The sequence below is a fragment of the Notolabrus celidotus genome, chromosome 9 (genome assembly GCF_009762535.1).
Source record: "Notolabrus celidotus isolate fNotCel1 chromosome 9, fNotCel1.pri, whole genome shotgun sequence".
Lineage (NCBI taxonomy): Eukaryota > Metazoa > Chordata > Actinopteri > Labriformes > Labridae > Notolabrus > Notolabrus celidotus.
In genome coordinates, this window is record NC_048280.1 from 30,870,615 (window position 1) to 30,888,010 (window position 17,396).

The 17,396-nt window shown below is 41.1% G+C and overlaps 2 protein-coding genes across 2 annotated transcripts; one reads left to right on the top strand and one right to left on the bottom strand.

The window, feature by feature from the left end:
* bmp10 (bone morphogenetic protein 10) lies at positions 1–2,728 on the top strand. The gene is made up of 2 exons (XM_034692638.1): positions 1–415; positions 880–2,728. Exons 1-2 carry the CDS (start codon positions 1–3, stop codon positions 1,956–1,958), a joined length of 1,494 nt encoding a protein of 497 aa, XP_034548529.1. The 3' UTR covers positions 1,959–2,728.
* A 3,422-nt stretch (positions 2,729–6,150) lies between these two features.
* Positions 6,151–13,692, bottom strand: ch25hl3 (cholesterol 25-hydroxylase like 3). Its single transcript, XM_034691087.1, has 2 exons — positions 12,876–13,692; positions 6,151–10,005 (listed from the first exon to the last, which is right to left on the bottom strand). Exons 1-2 carry the CDS (start codon positions 13,313–13,315, stop codon positions 9,642–9,644), a joined length of 804 nt encoding a protein of 267 aa, XP_034546978.1. The 5' UTR covers positions 13,316–13,692; the 3' UTR covers positions 6,151–9,641.
* Positions 13,693–17,396: the final 3,704 nt, after the last annotated feature.

The following is a 17,396-nucleotide window of genomic DNA, read 5'->3' on the forward strand; positions in this document are numbered from 1 at the left end:
ATGGCGAGCATTTGGGTCTCTGTACTGGGAACCATCTGCAGCTCCAAGACTTTGCTCCTGCTGCTTTCAATACTGCTGCTTCAGGGGCCTCTCAGTGGACAAAGCAGCCCGATTTCAACAACCCATCGGAGGCATCGCCCAGCACCAGGGCTGGGAGATGGACATGGAGGGGTTGTAGATCCATCACTGCTGGAGCAGGACAGCAACATGAACATGAACATGCAGAGCCTGCTGGAGAGCCTAAAGGAACAGTTTATGCGGACTTTCAACCTGTCTGGCGTGGGTGCTCCTCCCTTGCCTCCTGGAAGTGCCAGAGAAGAACCACCGGAGTACATGATGGAGCTCTATAACCGATTTGCTAATGACCGCACTGCAATGCCCACGGCCAACATCATCCGCAGCTTCAAAAATGAAGGTATCAATCCTCTTCCCTGATAATCATATTCATCACATACAAACAAATATGGCTTTTTCTTAAGTTGTGGCCAAGTTTTTGAACAGGTTTACGAAATGCAAAATAATGTGACAGGGGACATCTTCAAAAATGACCCTCTGAATAAATGTACAGTTTGCTGTGATTATAGATTGAAGCATGTGCAAACTAGAACTTTGCAGATTAAATCAAGCTTTGCTCATGACCCTGTTTCCAGCTCTTCTGAATGCAAAAGTTATTTTAATATAAGATATGAGATACTTTTTACTCTCTAAAAATAAGCTACTTGATATCAAGTTCAGATAATAGTTACAGGTTTTCAAAGGAGGGTGGAAACCACCACAGGGGTTCATTAAAAAATATTTGCATAATACTTGAACCTGATTTTAAAAAGACAATACTAACAGTACAGAAGTTGAACTTGATGGTGTCTTTCTCTTCACTAGATTCATCACCGAGTGTTGTGGGTGCCGGAGGAGTGAGATGTCACCCACTCCTCTTCAATGTGTCCGTCCCCCATCACGAACGCATCACATCGGCTGAGCTTCGCCTTTACACCCTTGTCCAAATTGATCGCCACCTCTATGCTGGGGTCGACCGCAAGGTCACTATTTATGAACTGGAATCCCACGACGGAGACGATAACACTACGGATGAGAACCCTGTGAGGGGAGATGCATTCAGAGGGGGAGGAGAGCGCATTGAGTTGGTGGAGCTGGCTTCACGACAGGTCTATGGCAGGGATAATGGCTGGGAGGCTTTCGACCTAACTGCTGCAATTCAGCGCTGGCGCAAATCTGACCATGGAACCACACACCGCTTGGAAGTGCGTATTGCTAGCATGGCTACAGATGATAACGAAGGCATGACAGAACACAACAAAGAAAGGAATCCACCTGAAGGAGACATGAAGATTGACACCAGCCCCGACGAAAAGCACAAACCTCTGCTGATTGTTTTCTCTGATGACCAAAGCAGCGATCACCGCGATGACAAGCGCGAGCTGAACGAGATGATTGACCATGAAACCTCGAACATGGTCCTAGAGAATGACTTTGGAATGGGCCTGAATGAGCTGTGGGGAGAGCTGGGGAGGGACATGGACAACAGAGATGAAGAAGCTGAGCCGGATGAAGAAGATCTCATCCAAATGCGCTCCAATCTGATCTACGACTCAGCATCCCGCATTCGCCGAAATGCTAAAGGAAACCACTGCAAGAAACAATCTCTGTACGTGGAGTTCAAGGATATCGGATGGAACAGTTGGATCTTGGCACCCACAGGTTACGATGCCTTCGAGTGCAGTGGGATTTGTTCATTCCCACTGACTAAGCATGTCACACCCACCAAACATGCCATAGTCCAGACACTGGTCAACATCAACAGTCCTCAGAAGGCCGCAAGAGCCTGTTGTGTGCCCACCCAGCTGGATCCTATTTCCCTGCTATACCTGGATGACACAGGCGTGGTCACCTACAAGTACAAGTTTGAAGGCATGGTGGTGGCTGAGTGTGGCTGCAGATAGTCTGTGCTTTGAGGAAGTTTAACTCTTTGTGAAGTCTGACTTTAAGAAGAGGGACTGAACTTACAGAAACCCGGACATGGGTGTAAGCCAAAACTGTTTTGAACAAAGGGATACTGTTGGGATCCCTGTAAGGGTTGCTAAGCCAGATTGCAAGTTCACATCAGCCATTCATGAGACTATGTGCCAACACATGATGAGTGTAGACAAATCAGTGTTTAAACAGCAGAACAGACACAAGTACTTCTTCTTGAATGGCCATAGACATGGATGCCACTTACAATCATTCAGACTGTGGAGAGACAGTTTGTTGTAGATTAACAATCACATGACAAGTGACGCCAAGGTATGTCCTCATACCTTCAAGAATAATGAGGAGCGAGAGTTCCTGAAGGACCTCACCAAGCACTCCCTACAGTGTGTGCGGCCTGGTGGGAACCAGTGGGCCAGTTATCCCCCTCCCTCTCTTTCCCTCTGACATCTGTCTTCCTCTCCACTTATCTCTGGCCTCCCCACTTGATGCAAACATTAATCAGCACTTCATGTGTCCTGGCGCAGTGACATGACCTCCCTGAGGCAACCTGACAAGACATGAACTCTCCAGGCCCACCTCCTGCCTCCTGATACGTAGGCGCTCTTAAGAGGTCCTGGTGGCAGGGTTATCTGTCCCAACTCTGTTTCCCACTTCACATGCCTCTTTTCCACTCCCCCGGACAACAGCGATAGCAAGGTGTGGGGGGTTGAGAAACATGTATGCCACCACTCATGCTTTGAGAACCGGATCCCCCTCTGGGCAGCTTTTGGTGGAAAGGGGAGTTGGACAGGATAAGGGGTGCGGAAGTTGCCCACATTCCTTGGTAACATAATATTTCTGACTCCTCAGTCGAATCCTGCATCACCTGTATGGTAACATTTGTCTTTTGGACAGTTTTTATCTGAAAGCTAAATATAGGAGTGGGACACTTTGTTACTTTTCTTTGTGGATATGCAAGAAAAAATCAGTTAAGGTTTCTTCTTTTAAAAGCCTCTTGATACCTCTGCTGCTTAATGTCAAATAAAAGACTATTTATTGTTCTAATTTATTATTTTTTACAACAGAGAAGGTAACTGTGTGTGTAAATTTGCAGGTTATTTAGTGTTGTGCAGGTTTCTGAAGATTAGATATTGCTGGGCAGAGAAATGGTCAAATTCATAAACAATGAATCCTGAGTAAAAAAGAAATCACCTTTATTATAAACATATCACTCATCTTTGATGTTTTAAGAAGTAAACATAGAAATGTTATTCATGCTGTCATTTAAGTTCCATTAAATCAAATTGAGCATAAACATGTCGAGCTTAACACCATGTGTTGTTTTTCCTCATAAACAATTATCAATCAAAGGATCTCAGTCCATCGACGTTTTGTTTGATCGTTTGAGGAGGAAGCTGCCTGACCAATGATACCATGCATTGTTGACGTTGAGATAATTTAGCTGGTCGGTATCAGCTGAAGGGTCATAGTTCATATATGACACAAACAAAGAACCATGGGAAACTGAGTGGAAGGCCTACTAATGAACAAAATGGATAGCCTGCTGCTCACACTGACAGCTAGCAGATGCAGATAGCTGTGATGGAAAACCTGTCCATGAAGAGAAAATGTGAACTAAACCCAAACAAAGATTTAGACTCCAGTGTCTCCTTCTGTACACATTACAATTTCTATGAATGTTTTTGTCGGTAAGAGCATTGTGTTGTTTTTTCTTCATGTACCAACGCACACTAAGAATATAAATAAAGGTTACAGATCTGACTCGTGCTCTGAAATGTGTTATCTTATTACAATGTTCTTAGTGTCACACTATTTCTTACAAACTCTATTCTAAATAAAGGGATTTGATTTTAGTGTATGCAGCTACTATCTCTAATCTAGGGGAAGATAGTGTTTGATATGTTTGGAGAATTCACTTGTGTGGTGTTGGGGCGTGGTGCAGGCTCAGCTGCAGGGGAGCGATGTGTTTGTGGGAGCAGAGCCAAAGTAAATTAGCACAGGTGTAAACTGTTGACTGATTGCTCTCTTCTGCTCTGCAGCAGCATGCTGGACCTGTCGGAGAGACAGAGACATGGTCATTATGCTGAGGTAAACTGTAACCACAGTCACGTTACAACTTGTTTAATATCCTACTGAGAATTCAACAATATTATTAAAGCCACTCTTTTGTCCACACTCAAAATTCAGGGCAAAGTCCTGGAGACATTTAGTTTAGCTAAGCATAAAGTCTAAAGCTGAAGGAGAACAGCTACAGTAGTCCGGCCCACGACTCTTAGATTTTTTTTAAAGATTGTGTGCAGGAAAATATCATTTGTTTTCCCTTGTGTAGGGATCATGCAATCTTGTGAAGTTGTGATGTAATTGGTGCAGATTCAATGAGGTTTATATTGTGTTAAGGGCTGTCAAATAATAACTTTCTTAACATGATTAATGGCTGAAATTCAATAGTTAAATGTGATTAATTGCACTTTTAATTTCATGTTAAAATTACATTATTTTATCAGTTCCAAACTGTTTTAATTCCATTTTAACAATGTAAAACAATTCTTGCAGTGTCTGGATTTGGGAATCAAATGAATGCATTTAAAAGTACTTTGTGATCTTGACTTCAAGATTTGTTATTATTCACCAGTGCACTCTGAATCCATGACCCGGAGGCTATGAAGTGTTCATCCACAGGCTTATGTTGCTTCGCACAGTGCTAATTAGTGCTCTCCATGCGTGATGTGCTCAGCTCATAAGTTGTAACTCAAACTCAAAGTACTTCAGTGATTATTTAATTCTGTTTGACACAAATTGAAAATCACTTTTGACTTGTCAACTGAGCAGTCTGGGAGTTTTGTGAAATGTTCTGTTCAAAAGTGCACTGGTGTTATTTTCCATCATGGCGGCAGCAGGAAGCAAGAAGATGCTGCGGCAGCTTAACTATGGTGTGCTGAAAGGGACAACATAACAAGTGCTTAATCATTGAAGGAATGTGTTCATTTCAGACCTTAAACACACTGCATGCAACACATTAACACTATTGGTCCTAATTGTGCTGAAAAACTTTTGGATGGAACCAGCTGTTTCCCTCTGTGTTGCTTTTATAGCTGAATCTTTATAACGTTAATGTTGAATCAATTTCTTCATCTAACTATCAGCAAGTCAGTAAACAAACATATCGTACACACCCTGGCCACTTTTATTGCAGTGATTATGGTCACTGATTTGGTAACAGGAGAATAAAACTTCTTCAATCATAACACCATAACACATGGTAACAAAGACATATCTGCTTTTCTCTTGGTTTCTGTGCAGCATGCTTTTTGTGGATCACCAGACAGATCGGCCGGTCATGCTACCACATGTTCTGCACATATGTGTCTCGTCATCTCCATTCATTCAGTGTGTTGTAACCGTGGCAACAGTTCTGGGGCTAATGACAGTAATGTTGAAAAGTCCTCAGAAAAGAGTCAGCCCACCAATGATGAGTACACTGAGATGTTTCAGAAAGCAAACAAGATCTCCGGCTGACCTCTCATGTGAGATGAGAACAGAGGTTTTCTATAAATGGTTACAGACCAGAGGTCAAGAATCTCAGCCTGTTACAGTGACAGCAGCGGGGCTCAGCTTTGTAAAGCTCACTAATTAAATATTTACAGAATGCTGGAGGAAATATGAATCTGGCCTTTGTCAATGCATGGCAAACTTTCAGGGAACATGATGAAATGGGAAGTGTTCAGTCTTTGCTTTGATTGGTACCAGTGGACAGAGCTGTGTGCTTTTACTGTATTGTTTTTAAATGGCTCCTTCTGTTGGGAGAACTTGTGTTGTTATTCAGGAGTTTGTCAGACTATGTGCTTATCTGTGGTGCACACCTAACTACAAGTAAACAACCCAAGCAGTTAGAATATGTACAGAGATATCAAAATCCCATGCCTGACATCCAGACGTCAGCTGCAGGACCTGGATGTGTGTCACGCTGTGAACGTGTGTGTTGGTGTTTCACCCAAAGAAGCATGACTCGCCCTGAAGCTGACGTGGGTCTGTAATAAGGCCTGATTGTTTCCGTTTTGGGTCACGTGCTTATCAGTCCATCTCTTGAAAAACAACCACCCAGTCGTTGTTTTCTCAGTGTGCTTCACAATTTCTCATGAAAAGTACACCCGTACAGTCAAACACCTTTGACAAATCTTTTATTGATTCAGATATTGCGAAATTTCAAAAAGCCCATTTAAAGAGCTGCAATGAGGAGCAGATGTTTGGAGTAGTTCACATGCTCATGAGGGCCAAGTAATAGTACCCTAATTCCTCAGCAAAATTAGCTCAGCGAAAGTCCAGACCAAAAGAGCTGTTAAACCTTTATTAGACATACGAAGAAATATGGTTTACATTTTTCTGTCACAAGTTTAAATCATGCTCAAGTCAACAAACCATCTCTTCAATCATATTAAATCTGTTATCTCCCAAGAACGCCATTTGATTCCCTACAATGAGTCATTAGGCGTTAGGCAACTTATCTGTGTAATGAAGTGTAGGAAGCTTGAGCAATCTCCAGCTCTTTCCTAGACAACCTTCATGTGAAAAGAGGATCAGTGCAGATCCTGCGGCACAAACCCAGCTGGCTCCTGTAGAAAATAATGAGTGAGACCACAGGATGCTGGGTTCACTGGATCACATACATATTGATGACTATTTAGTGAAAAAAATAACAGTCAAAAGGTAACAACTGCAAATAGTGACTGGAAGCGTTCTCCTCTTTGAAAACACGTGGCTCTGATTGTTGGGTCAGATCCCTGAGGACCCCGTTTGTGGAAAACAAGGACGGCTGAGACGCCTGGGGCAAACAGATCACTAACCTCAGCAGCACAACAAACAATCTGTAAGACCTCGTGTGGAGACGGTGGGGTTCATTTAAAAACTTTGTGTGAGAAAGGCCAAATAAGGCACTGAGTATAACAGTCTTTACAAACACTCATCGAGAAGATATGGCACCAATTACACATCAGCTTTAGCTCAAGGAGGAGGAGTGCTCACATTACGTATTCACACTGTTATTGCAGTGTAGACAGGTCCATTAAAAATGTAGTTTTACTGCACCATACTTTATATGTAATAATAAACAAACCACCATTATCACAATATTTTGTCATATGAAACCAATAGTTTGACATTTTGTGAAATACTTAATTTAAAAGTTCATAAACTGCCCTCATGGATACCTCTTATAGTTGGCACAACTTTACCAAATGCCCTCTCTGGTGCCTTTTCAGTGGAAGACATAATAAATGGCCCTTGTATGTGACCTTCTAGTGGCTCAATCATGATAAAGTGCCCTTTGGATGACCTTCAGGATAAAATGTAACAAAGTGCCTCCAAGATGTCCATCCAAAGGGGAACATGTGATAAAGTGACCTATTGGAAATTTAACCCTATTATTGGCGTTAGGAGGTTAATCTGAAAAGTCTTTATTTAATTTAAATGTTAAATCAGTGAACACAGTTCTATCATTTCATTATGTGTAAAATACTCACTTTTAAAATGAGTGTGTGAAAAATTACAGATGAAGTCTTACCAGAAGGTGAACTTCATGCAGGGAATATCATGCATTTTGTAAGTAAAGTATTACAAATGTTGTTTTCCTTCTAAATAATTAAACTTAAAAATGTTGTAAAAATATGTACAACATCTTGGGAGGCTTTCCACAAGATATTGTAGGTTTCTGTGGGAATGTGTGTACCACAAAGCAGGGAACTATGTGTTAGATCCTCATAAGTTCCCCCAGACCCCCCTCCCATTACCTGTGCCTCACCATGTTTATTGAACCAACACTGTGGCTACCAGGAGTTATACAAAAAAAATATATACAATAAATATATACAAAAAAATACATCACCATTCTGTAACCTCCAGGCTTTTTTTTTGCTCACCAAAAGTGTGTACCAGCCCAGCCATATTTTTGACCGGCTGGAACGAGGCCTGTTTTGCAACTAACTAATGATACAGAATGCCATGGAGAGACCGAAAACTGAAGAGCATGGTAGTACACTCTCAAGTTCAGACTGCATAAACTAGTTACAATTAATAGTTCCTGCTATCAAAAAGTGAGTGATTCACTAAATTACTGCATTTAAAGTAATTACATACTCAGGGAAGCAACTTTAGCATCACTTCTTTTTGCTCTCATAAATGCACCCTGCCTCTCGTCTCTCTGTATTTGATAATTAGCTCTCTCGAAGCAGCATACTCAACAGCTGATATGGGAAGTATGTCTTCAACAACATACCTTACAATCAGTCTGTTTAGTTCTACCTGGCTTACAGTTTTTGGAGCTGGTGATAATTTCATATCAAGCTTGGCTGTTTGGATGGAGTAGCTCCTCCTTGGTGGTCTGCTGAGCCATCTTTGGCTGCACCTTGGTCGCAGGTATTTCTGTCTCTGGCAACTAAGGTGGTAGAAAGATCTTATTTAGTTAGGTGTTTAGTGGGATCAGTTTTGCTATTCTTGGCAGTGGACAAAGTTCTCATTCCTGCACATAGACTAGAACTCACAACTATGTTCTTGTCCTTGTATGTCAAAGGAGGAAAATACTGCTGGTATTGCCAAGACCTTAGCGTAACCTTGACCCAGACTCGGATGACTGATCTCATGTATATGTCAGCTAGTTGACATAAAGTCATGAGTCCTTTGAATTTCTTTAATTTTCAGACCGACATGCTTGTAGCTTCTGATTTGAGAGGTGCATCGATCTTTCATTGTGGCATTCCGCAACAACTAAAAAACATTTTTCTCAAATGTTGTATTATTCCCCTCTAGTAGTGTTAAAAAAAGTTAGCAATACAGTTAGCAATTTATCTTTTCTTCAAACATATCAAATGCATTTTCAAATAAATGTCATATTTTATCCTGACCATTCCGACAACAGGAACTAACAGACATTGTATTCAAACACATACTTTAATATGGAGTTGGTCCCCTTTTGCAACAATAACAGCTTCCACTCTTCTTGGGAGGCTTTCCACAAGATATTGTAGGTTTCTGTGGGAATGTGTGCCCACTCATTCTGTGGAATATTTATGAGGTTAGGCACTGATGTTAGACGAGAAGGATTAGCCCACAATCTCCGTTCCAATTCATCTCAAAAGTGCTTGTGGGGTTGAGGTCATGGCTCTATGTGGGCCAGTCCAGTTCTTCCAAACCGAGCTCATCAAAGCAGGTCTTTATAGTCCGTGCTTTGTCCACCAGGGCACAGTCATATTGGACTAGAAAAGTGCTTCCAACAAACCGATGCCACAAAGTTAGAAACATGGCATTGTCCAAAATGTCTTGGTATGCTGAAGCATTAAGAGCTGCCTTCACTGGAGATAAGGTGTCTGACTGGAACACCCGAACTCAATGATTAACAGATGTGGCTGAATACTTTCATCCGTATACTGTACCTTACACCAATGTAGAAAGCAAGCAAATGAGTTTCAGATTAGTTCAGAGGGCTTAAGTGTTCCCTTGTCTTGATCTGTTTTGAATAACTGTGCCTTCATCTCATGCTGCATTCACTTGCTTGCAGAACAGCTGTGAATGAGAGTACAATCGTAGCACTGTCAGCACTGCAAACTGTTCTACAAAGGTTGTAATATATAACCTTCAATGCCAAACAGTTTAAAACTCTGATGCTAAGACAGCCCTGATGACCGGTATGTGCCAAAGAGGTGGTCCCAGTGAGTGAAGTAGGGAGCGTAGTTGCCACTGTGGAATCTATGGTGGGCCTGGTGGTGGGGGGCTCCTCCCAGACAGGGCAGCAGTCTGTGCAGAGACCATGGCAGGTTGTAGCCACAGTGGTCCTCCACTGCCAGCCAGCTGTTGATGAGATGGAAAAAAGCCTCGCTCAGAGGGTGACAGCCCAGCACCCAGGCGCTGCTCAGAGCCAGCAGCAGCAGAGACAGCAGCTCGGCCGAGCTGCTGTCCTGAGCAGCCAGAGCGAAGGGTGTGTGGTGCTGGTGGTGCAGCTGGTGGACGTTTCGGTAGAGCCAAGGAACCCTGATGAGAAACAGAAGACAAGCTGGTTATGTTTACACAGTTATTGTAATGGAAAATCACTGAACTTTCATGTAAGTGACATCAGTGGGTCCACTGGAGTCTAAAAAGTGAATTGTACCATTCCTGTAAGTACTCTGTAACATCTTTATACTGCTGCTACTGCCAGCGCCTATCAATAATCATGAATCATTATATTAGAAAAGAGCTGCAGACACATCACTTAATCTTGATAATGACTTTTAAACTGCCTTTTTTGCAGAGTAGGAACTGGAATTCACCAACTTAAACTGCAGCTTGCACAGCAGCAGGATGGAAGGCATCCACCTACCCTGTGTAAATTGGCTGCAGCGGTTCATTGTAAAATCAACAGAGTATGTTCTTTCACACTTGTAGTTACTGGATATGAACAGAGGAAAGTTTTGAGTGAACTGTCTGAGGGGGCTGAGGAACTTTATGGTTCTGGCTCAAAAGGAACACCAAGTGGGCAGAGATGGATCAGGTCCAGTTGCAGGGAGTGGAAAGGAGATGCTCGTATGCTGCTGCACCACCTGGCGATGTTATGGTATCAAAGGATCGAAACATCTGCAAAGTGTGGCTCCCAGCTGATGACCCTACACCTTGTGGCTCTGGCGGAGGTGCAGCTGGCAGTAATACCCAGCAGGTAGCCTGTGCTTCCATCTACCCAGCACATGAGATCTATGGAAAATGTTACAAAATGTTTGCCTGATTGAGGTGTAGTAGTGAAATGTTAAAATTATTTTACAAGTTGGACAGTATGCAGGATTCTTGTTATTTTTAATTAGTTGCAATATTAAATATTTGAGATCAACTGTTTTTGGAGTTTGAATCACCAAGGATTTAAAGTCTGGATATCTTGGGCACTTCAGCTTTACTGTCTAGACTATTAGTTCCCATTGTGAAGTCTGGGCCCTCCCAGGGGGGCGTCAGAGATACAGGGGTGTGAGCCTTTGTCTGCTCTGGGGTTGTCAAAATTAGAACATTCAAACTAATGGTTATCTATTTTTGTGGGGGTCCTGGGGCCTCAGCTCAGGGGGGCTCTCTAGGGAAAAAGGAGTAGGAGCCACTTGTCTACACTTCCTTATTTTTCGGTCATATTCATACAGGTTCAATACTTTTTGTCCTCTTTTATAAACAATTCATTCAAGTAATGTGACCATGTACGCTAAAGCTATCTTTAGAAGTTTGATTTAAGAAGTAGATACATTGAGATGATTATTTTGCCATTCCTACGTTATCAAATGCATTAATCAAAACTCTGCAAGGCCAGATGGAACACATTAGACCTCACAGCTAGTTATATGGACTCATCTGTTCTCCATGAAGTGCACATTTTCATTGTCTTCAACAAATCCCTTTGGTGTGAAAAAGCAGTGCAAAATGATGTTGTAAGAAATGCTGCAGTTTTTCAAAGTTATAATGCAGCATGAAGAAAACAAAACATAGTGAAGCTATGTGTAAAGTGTAATGGGAAATGAGTGGTCTATGATCAATATTTACTGCCAGTGTACAATTTAGTGTACCCACTTTGCATGCATAATGACCTGTGTGAAATATAACACTCCTCATGATGTTTTTTAAATCCTACAAATGGAGCTGATGTGCAGTGTTGAGTGGTGGATTCATAATTTATTATATCCAGTGGTGGACAGCAACAAAGTAAATTTACTTGAGTACTGTAATTAAAAGTACATTTTTGAGTATCTGTACTTTACTTGAGTATTATTTTTTGGGGGGAACTTATTACTTTTACTCCACTACATTTCTATCAGTGCTCTAGTTACTCACTACTGTTGCTTTGAAGTCAGCTGATTAATTTTATTTTCTGAAATCAGATCCCAAAGACTGCAAACTGTTGGTGTACTTGTGTTTGGTTTGTCTCAGTGGTGTAGCCGCAACTCGGTCGAGTATAGATCAAATGTTATTCAGATCAGTCCGTTCATTTAGTCGTGACGATGATGTCTATGGCTGAGAAGGATGATGATTCTCTACCTGAGCACCACGGCCATATTTTAAACCCACGTTTGATGTTTTTGAAATAAAGAATGATTGTTTGTATTGTTGTAAATCTCTGATCTGATCAAACATCATCACAGCCTACAAAACATCAGCATCTAACCTGAGAAAGCATGTGGAGGTCTGGAGCTAACACACTGGTTTGATTCCAGATGAACATTTGAAACTTGTCTGTGCTTGTAGTATCTTAGTTTATATTTTATGGTATACTTTTTAGATATGAAATAATGTTTTCTAGATAAACAGAACAGAGCAGAATGTACACCCATGCATTCTTGACTGCACTCGTGCTTTGTGAAAATACGTTCTGAGATATTTCAAAAAGTACTTTGAATACTTCAGTATTTTTAAAAGCAAGTACTCCAGCACTTTAACTCAAGTAATAATCTGACAGAGCAACTTTCACTTTTATTGGAGTAATGTTTGACCAGGATGATCTATACTTTGACTTAAGTAATGAAGACATGTACTTTGCCCACCACTGGTTATATCTAAAATTCGAGTGTGAGGTAACTACTCTCAAATGTACTATTAGGTATCACTTAACTTGAAATAGACTGATTAGGACACTATATTATTTTGCCTAAAGCTGCCATCAGTTGAAATTTGCTCTAGAAGATGCAGTCTCTTTAATGTTTCTAGATTTTGCAGAGTGAGAGTGCCCTTACACTTCACTGGGAACCCAAGGAGCAAGATCCCAACTCAACTCCCCCATGATCAAAGCAACACCAGTGATAAAAACAAAGTAAAGTCCAGCAACATCAGAGGGGAGAATGGTACAAACACATAAACACATAAACACATACAACATGACATAGGTGCCTGCTGCTGCTCACCTGTGCAGAGAGAAGTGCCACATGAAGAAGAGGGTGTCAAACAGCAGGAAGCACGCAACGACCTCCACAAACAGCTGCCAGCAGGACGGGGCCAGCTCTGGTAGCGTGGGGCTCCTCAGGGTCTGAAACACGGCGGTGGTGGGGAGGACAGCGGTCAGGTATCTGTACAGCACCCTCCAGAAGCAATCGACCCACTCACGGAGGGATGGACGCGGACCCGAGCCCGCAGCGATTCTCCACGACCGAACCCGCTGACTGACGCTGCCCAGCGCGTCCAGCGCGAGGAAAGGTGTGCTGAGGAGCACATGGATGAAGAAGGCGCAGGACGCAGGCAGGTAAGGAGAGAGCAGGATCTCCTCCTGACCTGCTCTCACATACTCCCATAATCCCTGCAGAATAGGCTCGTATGCCTCTCCATGCGCCGTGGAGGGTTCATTCATCACCGCTTTTACTTCTTCTCAACGACCTCTTACATCACCAACTGCTCCACAGAAATCACTTTTCAAATGTGGTCATTAGTTCTCTCTTTTTAGCCTTCAGCCTCATAAAAATACCGTGTCTCCACTTCAAAAGCGCTTCAGAGGGATCTGGATGAACTCTCTTCCATATATTCTAAGAAAAGGTGATTGAGGTGTTTTTCCTCGGCTGCTCCCCCACTTCTTGCAGGAGTCGAGTCAGACTGCTGAAGATTTTTTCCCTCCTTAAAGGAGGAGGGGCTGTCATCTACACAAAAGTTTCAACACTACATTTCTTGTTTCATCCATGTGGAAGTGCTTTGTTACTGAGATGAAGCAATGACCTTCACAAAGTGGCTTCTGGAAATGTAGGGGATTCCTGGGTGAGGGCTGTCACATTAAGAGGCATTTTTTTCAGGTGATTGTACCATCATCACTAATCTGATTACGCACCTCACTGCATACTACTTAAGATGAAGATCATGTTTCTCTGGTGCATGTGCTTTCCACAGAAAGACATCTACAGGCATGAAAGAAGGTGATTGATTTCCAGGAGAAATACCTGACTTCATTAAAATGCTCTTGCCTTGTGTTTTCAGCACACTGATGAAATCAAAGATCATTATAAATAATCGCTGAATAAGTTGTTCAACAAGTTCATTTTTAAAGAGAGTATTGTCTTTAATAATAATTCAGTGGACACTGAAGCAGCAAACAGGCAAAGTTGGCACCAAGCCTCAGACTCTGGGATTTGATTGGTTTCACATATTTTGATGAACTGCACAAATGTGTGGGCTGGAATGTGTTCAATGTCGTGGAAGGAGGATCCAGCATTATTATAACCTCTTCTGCCCTAGAGAGGGTCAAGTTATTTAAGACTTTAAACTATAAGCAGGGATCAAATTACTGTGTAAAAACACACGTGGCAGTGTAGCTTTATAGCAGTTTCAGCTCATTAACTTAGTTCACTTCTGCTCTCACAGTAACAAGCTGAAGAACTGACTATCTCTCTACATTATAGTCAGGTCTTTCACTCCAGACGGGGTTTTATGTGACCTCAAAAAGCTTGGCTGCATAGTTGAAAGTTTCAATTACTCATCAGCAAAGTGGTCAGAATGTAAATTCCTAATTATATGACATAATAATGACACAATGATTCATAATGCATCAACTCCCTTTTTGGTCGAAGGACTCCAGCATTGTTTCCTGTGAGTAATCTGGCTCCTGCATTTTGTCAGAGCAGATTTCTCCAAAGTCTGTGGTTCTGTTGTTGAATCACTGACCTCTGATTAATCGATCACTTCATGTCAGGCTTTGGGTCCCATCGTATCAACAACAGGTGAAAAAACACAACTTACCATTCAGCAGAATAAGCTCTCTGTTTCCCTCGCTCACTGATCTTTACAGCAAAGATTACTTTCAGATTTTTTCAGTCAAAATGTGTAATTCAGAAAGTAAAACTCTGCATGTTGTGGTGGTTAGTGAACAGCTGCTTCTTATTACTGGTTCTCACACATTGTAGCCAGAAGCCCAAATGAGCTCTGAGCTATGGCCAAAAAGGTGATGTGACATATTATGCAACCGTTCAAGGTAATTTCATTTGAAATGAGTCACTCCATCAGTGATGATGCAGAGACCAGAGAGATGTTGACCTGTCACTCTTCTTCAGATGTTTTAAAGAGATCTAAATAAAATCATATTTATACAAATGGTATTCTGCCACATTGAAACATGGCACCAAAGCATCTTTGTGACTCATTTTTTCAGGATTATAGAGAGAAACAAAGTACAAAATGAAAAGTGGAAGTTACTTAAAGGCCAAAAGCAACAAGTGAGGAGGAATATGTGGGAACAGTGTTGTTCAAGTCAGGTTTCAGAATAAGTTGTATGTAAAGCTGAATAATTGATATGATTAACACTGAATGATAACATGTTGTTGTTTACCTCAGTTTATCTCTGTACACCATTTTAGTACTGTTGTATAAATGAAATATCCCACTCAGTGATGCACTATTGAACTGAATGTCCACCCATCAAAGCAAATTATGGCCTTGCAGATACACGTCTGGTGCCAACATGTCTGAAAGAAAACACACTAAAGTGCCCCCTTGGATTTCACTATAGATAAAACATTACAAATATCCTTCTCTGCTGTCCTTTCAGGGGAAAATGCATGAAAAAGTGCCCTCTGGATGCCCCAACTATGTAAAATAAAAATGCCCTCTTGATGCCCCTAAAATGTATAAAAAGTTTTTAAAAAAAAGTGCTCCATGGATACCCATGTAGTTCATTGTGTTATGTTAATTATGTAATATAATCAATAATATAGAAATACATAAATAGTTTTGTGTTTTTCTTTTTCACAATTCAATTTCCAGCACAAATAGTCTCATAAATACTCATCAGAATGCAGGAATTAAGTTTTGCTGCTCAAAATTTTCTGCAGGAGGACCCCCAGCAGCTTCCACAGGAGCCATGACTGTTTTTACAAGTAGACCTGGGTCAAGATGCTTTCAGACAAATGAGAAGTGAGGACTGGTCTCATTATTTAAAGAGGAGGCACTATGCTCTTTTCATAATAAAATATTAAGTTAAAAAATGTTGGATGGCCATACTAAATGAGGTAAAGGTTTGTTGGAGTAATTATTATTACTCAAACGCACGTTGGTTGTGGGACTTGTTCAAATTGCCCACAACATTTCAGCAAGATCAACACCAGATTTGCTTAAATCACGGCATCACCAGTTGATGAATCTCCTCACAAGCTCAAAATTATCATTTAAAAAAAAAAAAACATAACACAGCAACAGTTAAGGAGGCTGAAAGAATGCTGGATTCTGCAGTGCTGTGGTGCCCTTAGAGACAGCAGCTTAAATGAAGCTTTTCAGACAGGCTGAAAAGAGGGTTTTTCAGAGAGAAGTAAAGAATGTGGACTGTAAAGCTCCTAAAAAGCTATCAGCGGGATGATAAAGCCTAAACAATGAACATAAGTTCACTTGTTCACACTGTAGGTTTAAAGCAGTTCACGTGTAAAACTCTTTTCTTGTGACGGAGTGTATTTTTGTTGTTTACAGTGGTGGACAGTAACAGAGAAATTGAATTGAGTACTGTACTTAAGTAAATTTTTTGAGTATCTGTACTTTACTTGAGTATTATTTTTTTTGGGGAACTTTTTACTTTTACTCCACTACATCTAAAGACACATTTAAAGACACATATCATATGTTTGACTCCACTACATTTCTATCAGTGCTCTAGTTACTCACTACTTTTGCTTTGAAGTCAGCTGATGAATTTTATTTTCTGAAATCAGATCCCAAAGACAGTAAACTGTTCGTGTACTTGTGTTTGGTTTGTCTCAGTGGTGTAGCCGTGCCTTGTTTGAGCATAGAGCAAACACAGATATAACGTTATTCAGATCAGTCCGTTCATTTAGTCGTTGTGATGATGGCTATGACCAAGAAAGATGATTCTCCTCTACCTGAGCACCACGGCCATATTTTAAACCCACGTTTGAGGGTTCTGAAATAAAGAATGATTGGTATTGTTGTAAATCTCTGATCTGTTTACCACACAAACTTCATCACAGCCTTCAAAACATCACCATTTAACCTGAGACAGCATGTGGAGGTCTGGAGCTAACACACTGCTTTGATTCCAGATGAACATTTGAAACTTGTCTGTGCTTGTAGTATCTTAAGTTTATATTTCATGGTATACTTTTTAGATATGAAATAATGTTTTCTAGATAAACAGAATGTAGAAGAATGTACACCCATGCATTCTTGACTGCACTCATGCGTTGTGAAAATATGTTTAGTGATATTTTAAAAAGTGCTTTGAATACTTCAGTATTTTTTTAAATCAAGTACTCCAGGACTTTAACTCAAGTAATAATCTGAGTGAACAACTTTCCCTTTTATTGGAGTAAAGTTGACCAGGAGGATCTTACTTTGACTTAAGTAATGAAGACGTGTACTTTGTCTACCACTGGTTGTTTGTACCAAACATTCTCATTATCACTACACACCACAGTGTAAAAAAAAATCATAAGAATGTCTCATTC

Bases quoted from the DNA above. Each gene is read 5' to 3' on its own strand.
- ch25hl3 (XM_034691087.1), bottom strand. From the start codon at position 13,315: ATGAATGAACCCTCCACGGCGCATGGAGAGGCATACGAGCCTATTCTG. The intron at 10,006-12,875 runs GTGAGCAGCAGC...GTTTCTCATCAG, and splicing joins TGGCACTTCTCTCTGCACAG to GGTTCCTTGGCTCTACCGAA.
- bmp10 (XM_034692638.1), top strand. From the start codon at position 1: ATGGCGAGCATTTGGGTCTCTGTACTGGGAACCATCTGCAGCTCCAAG. The intron at 416-879 runs GTATCAATCCTC...TCTCTTCACTAG, and splicing joins CCGCAGCTTCAAAAATGAAG to ATTCATCACCGAGTGTTGTG.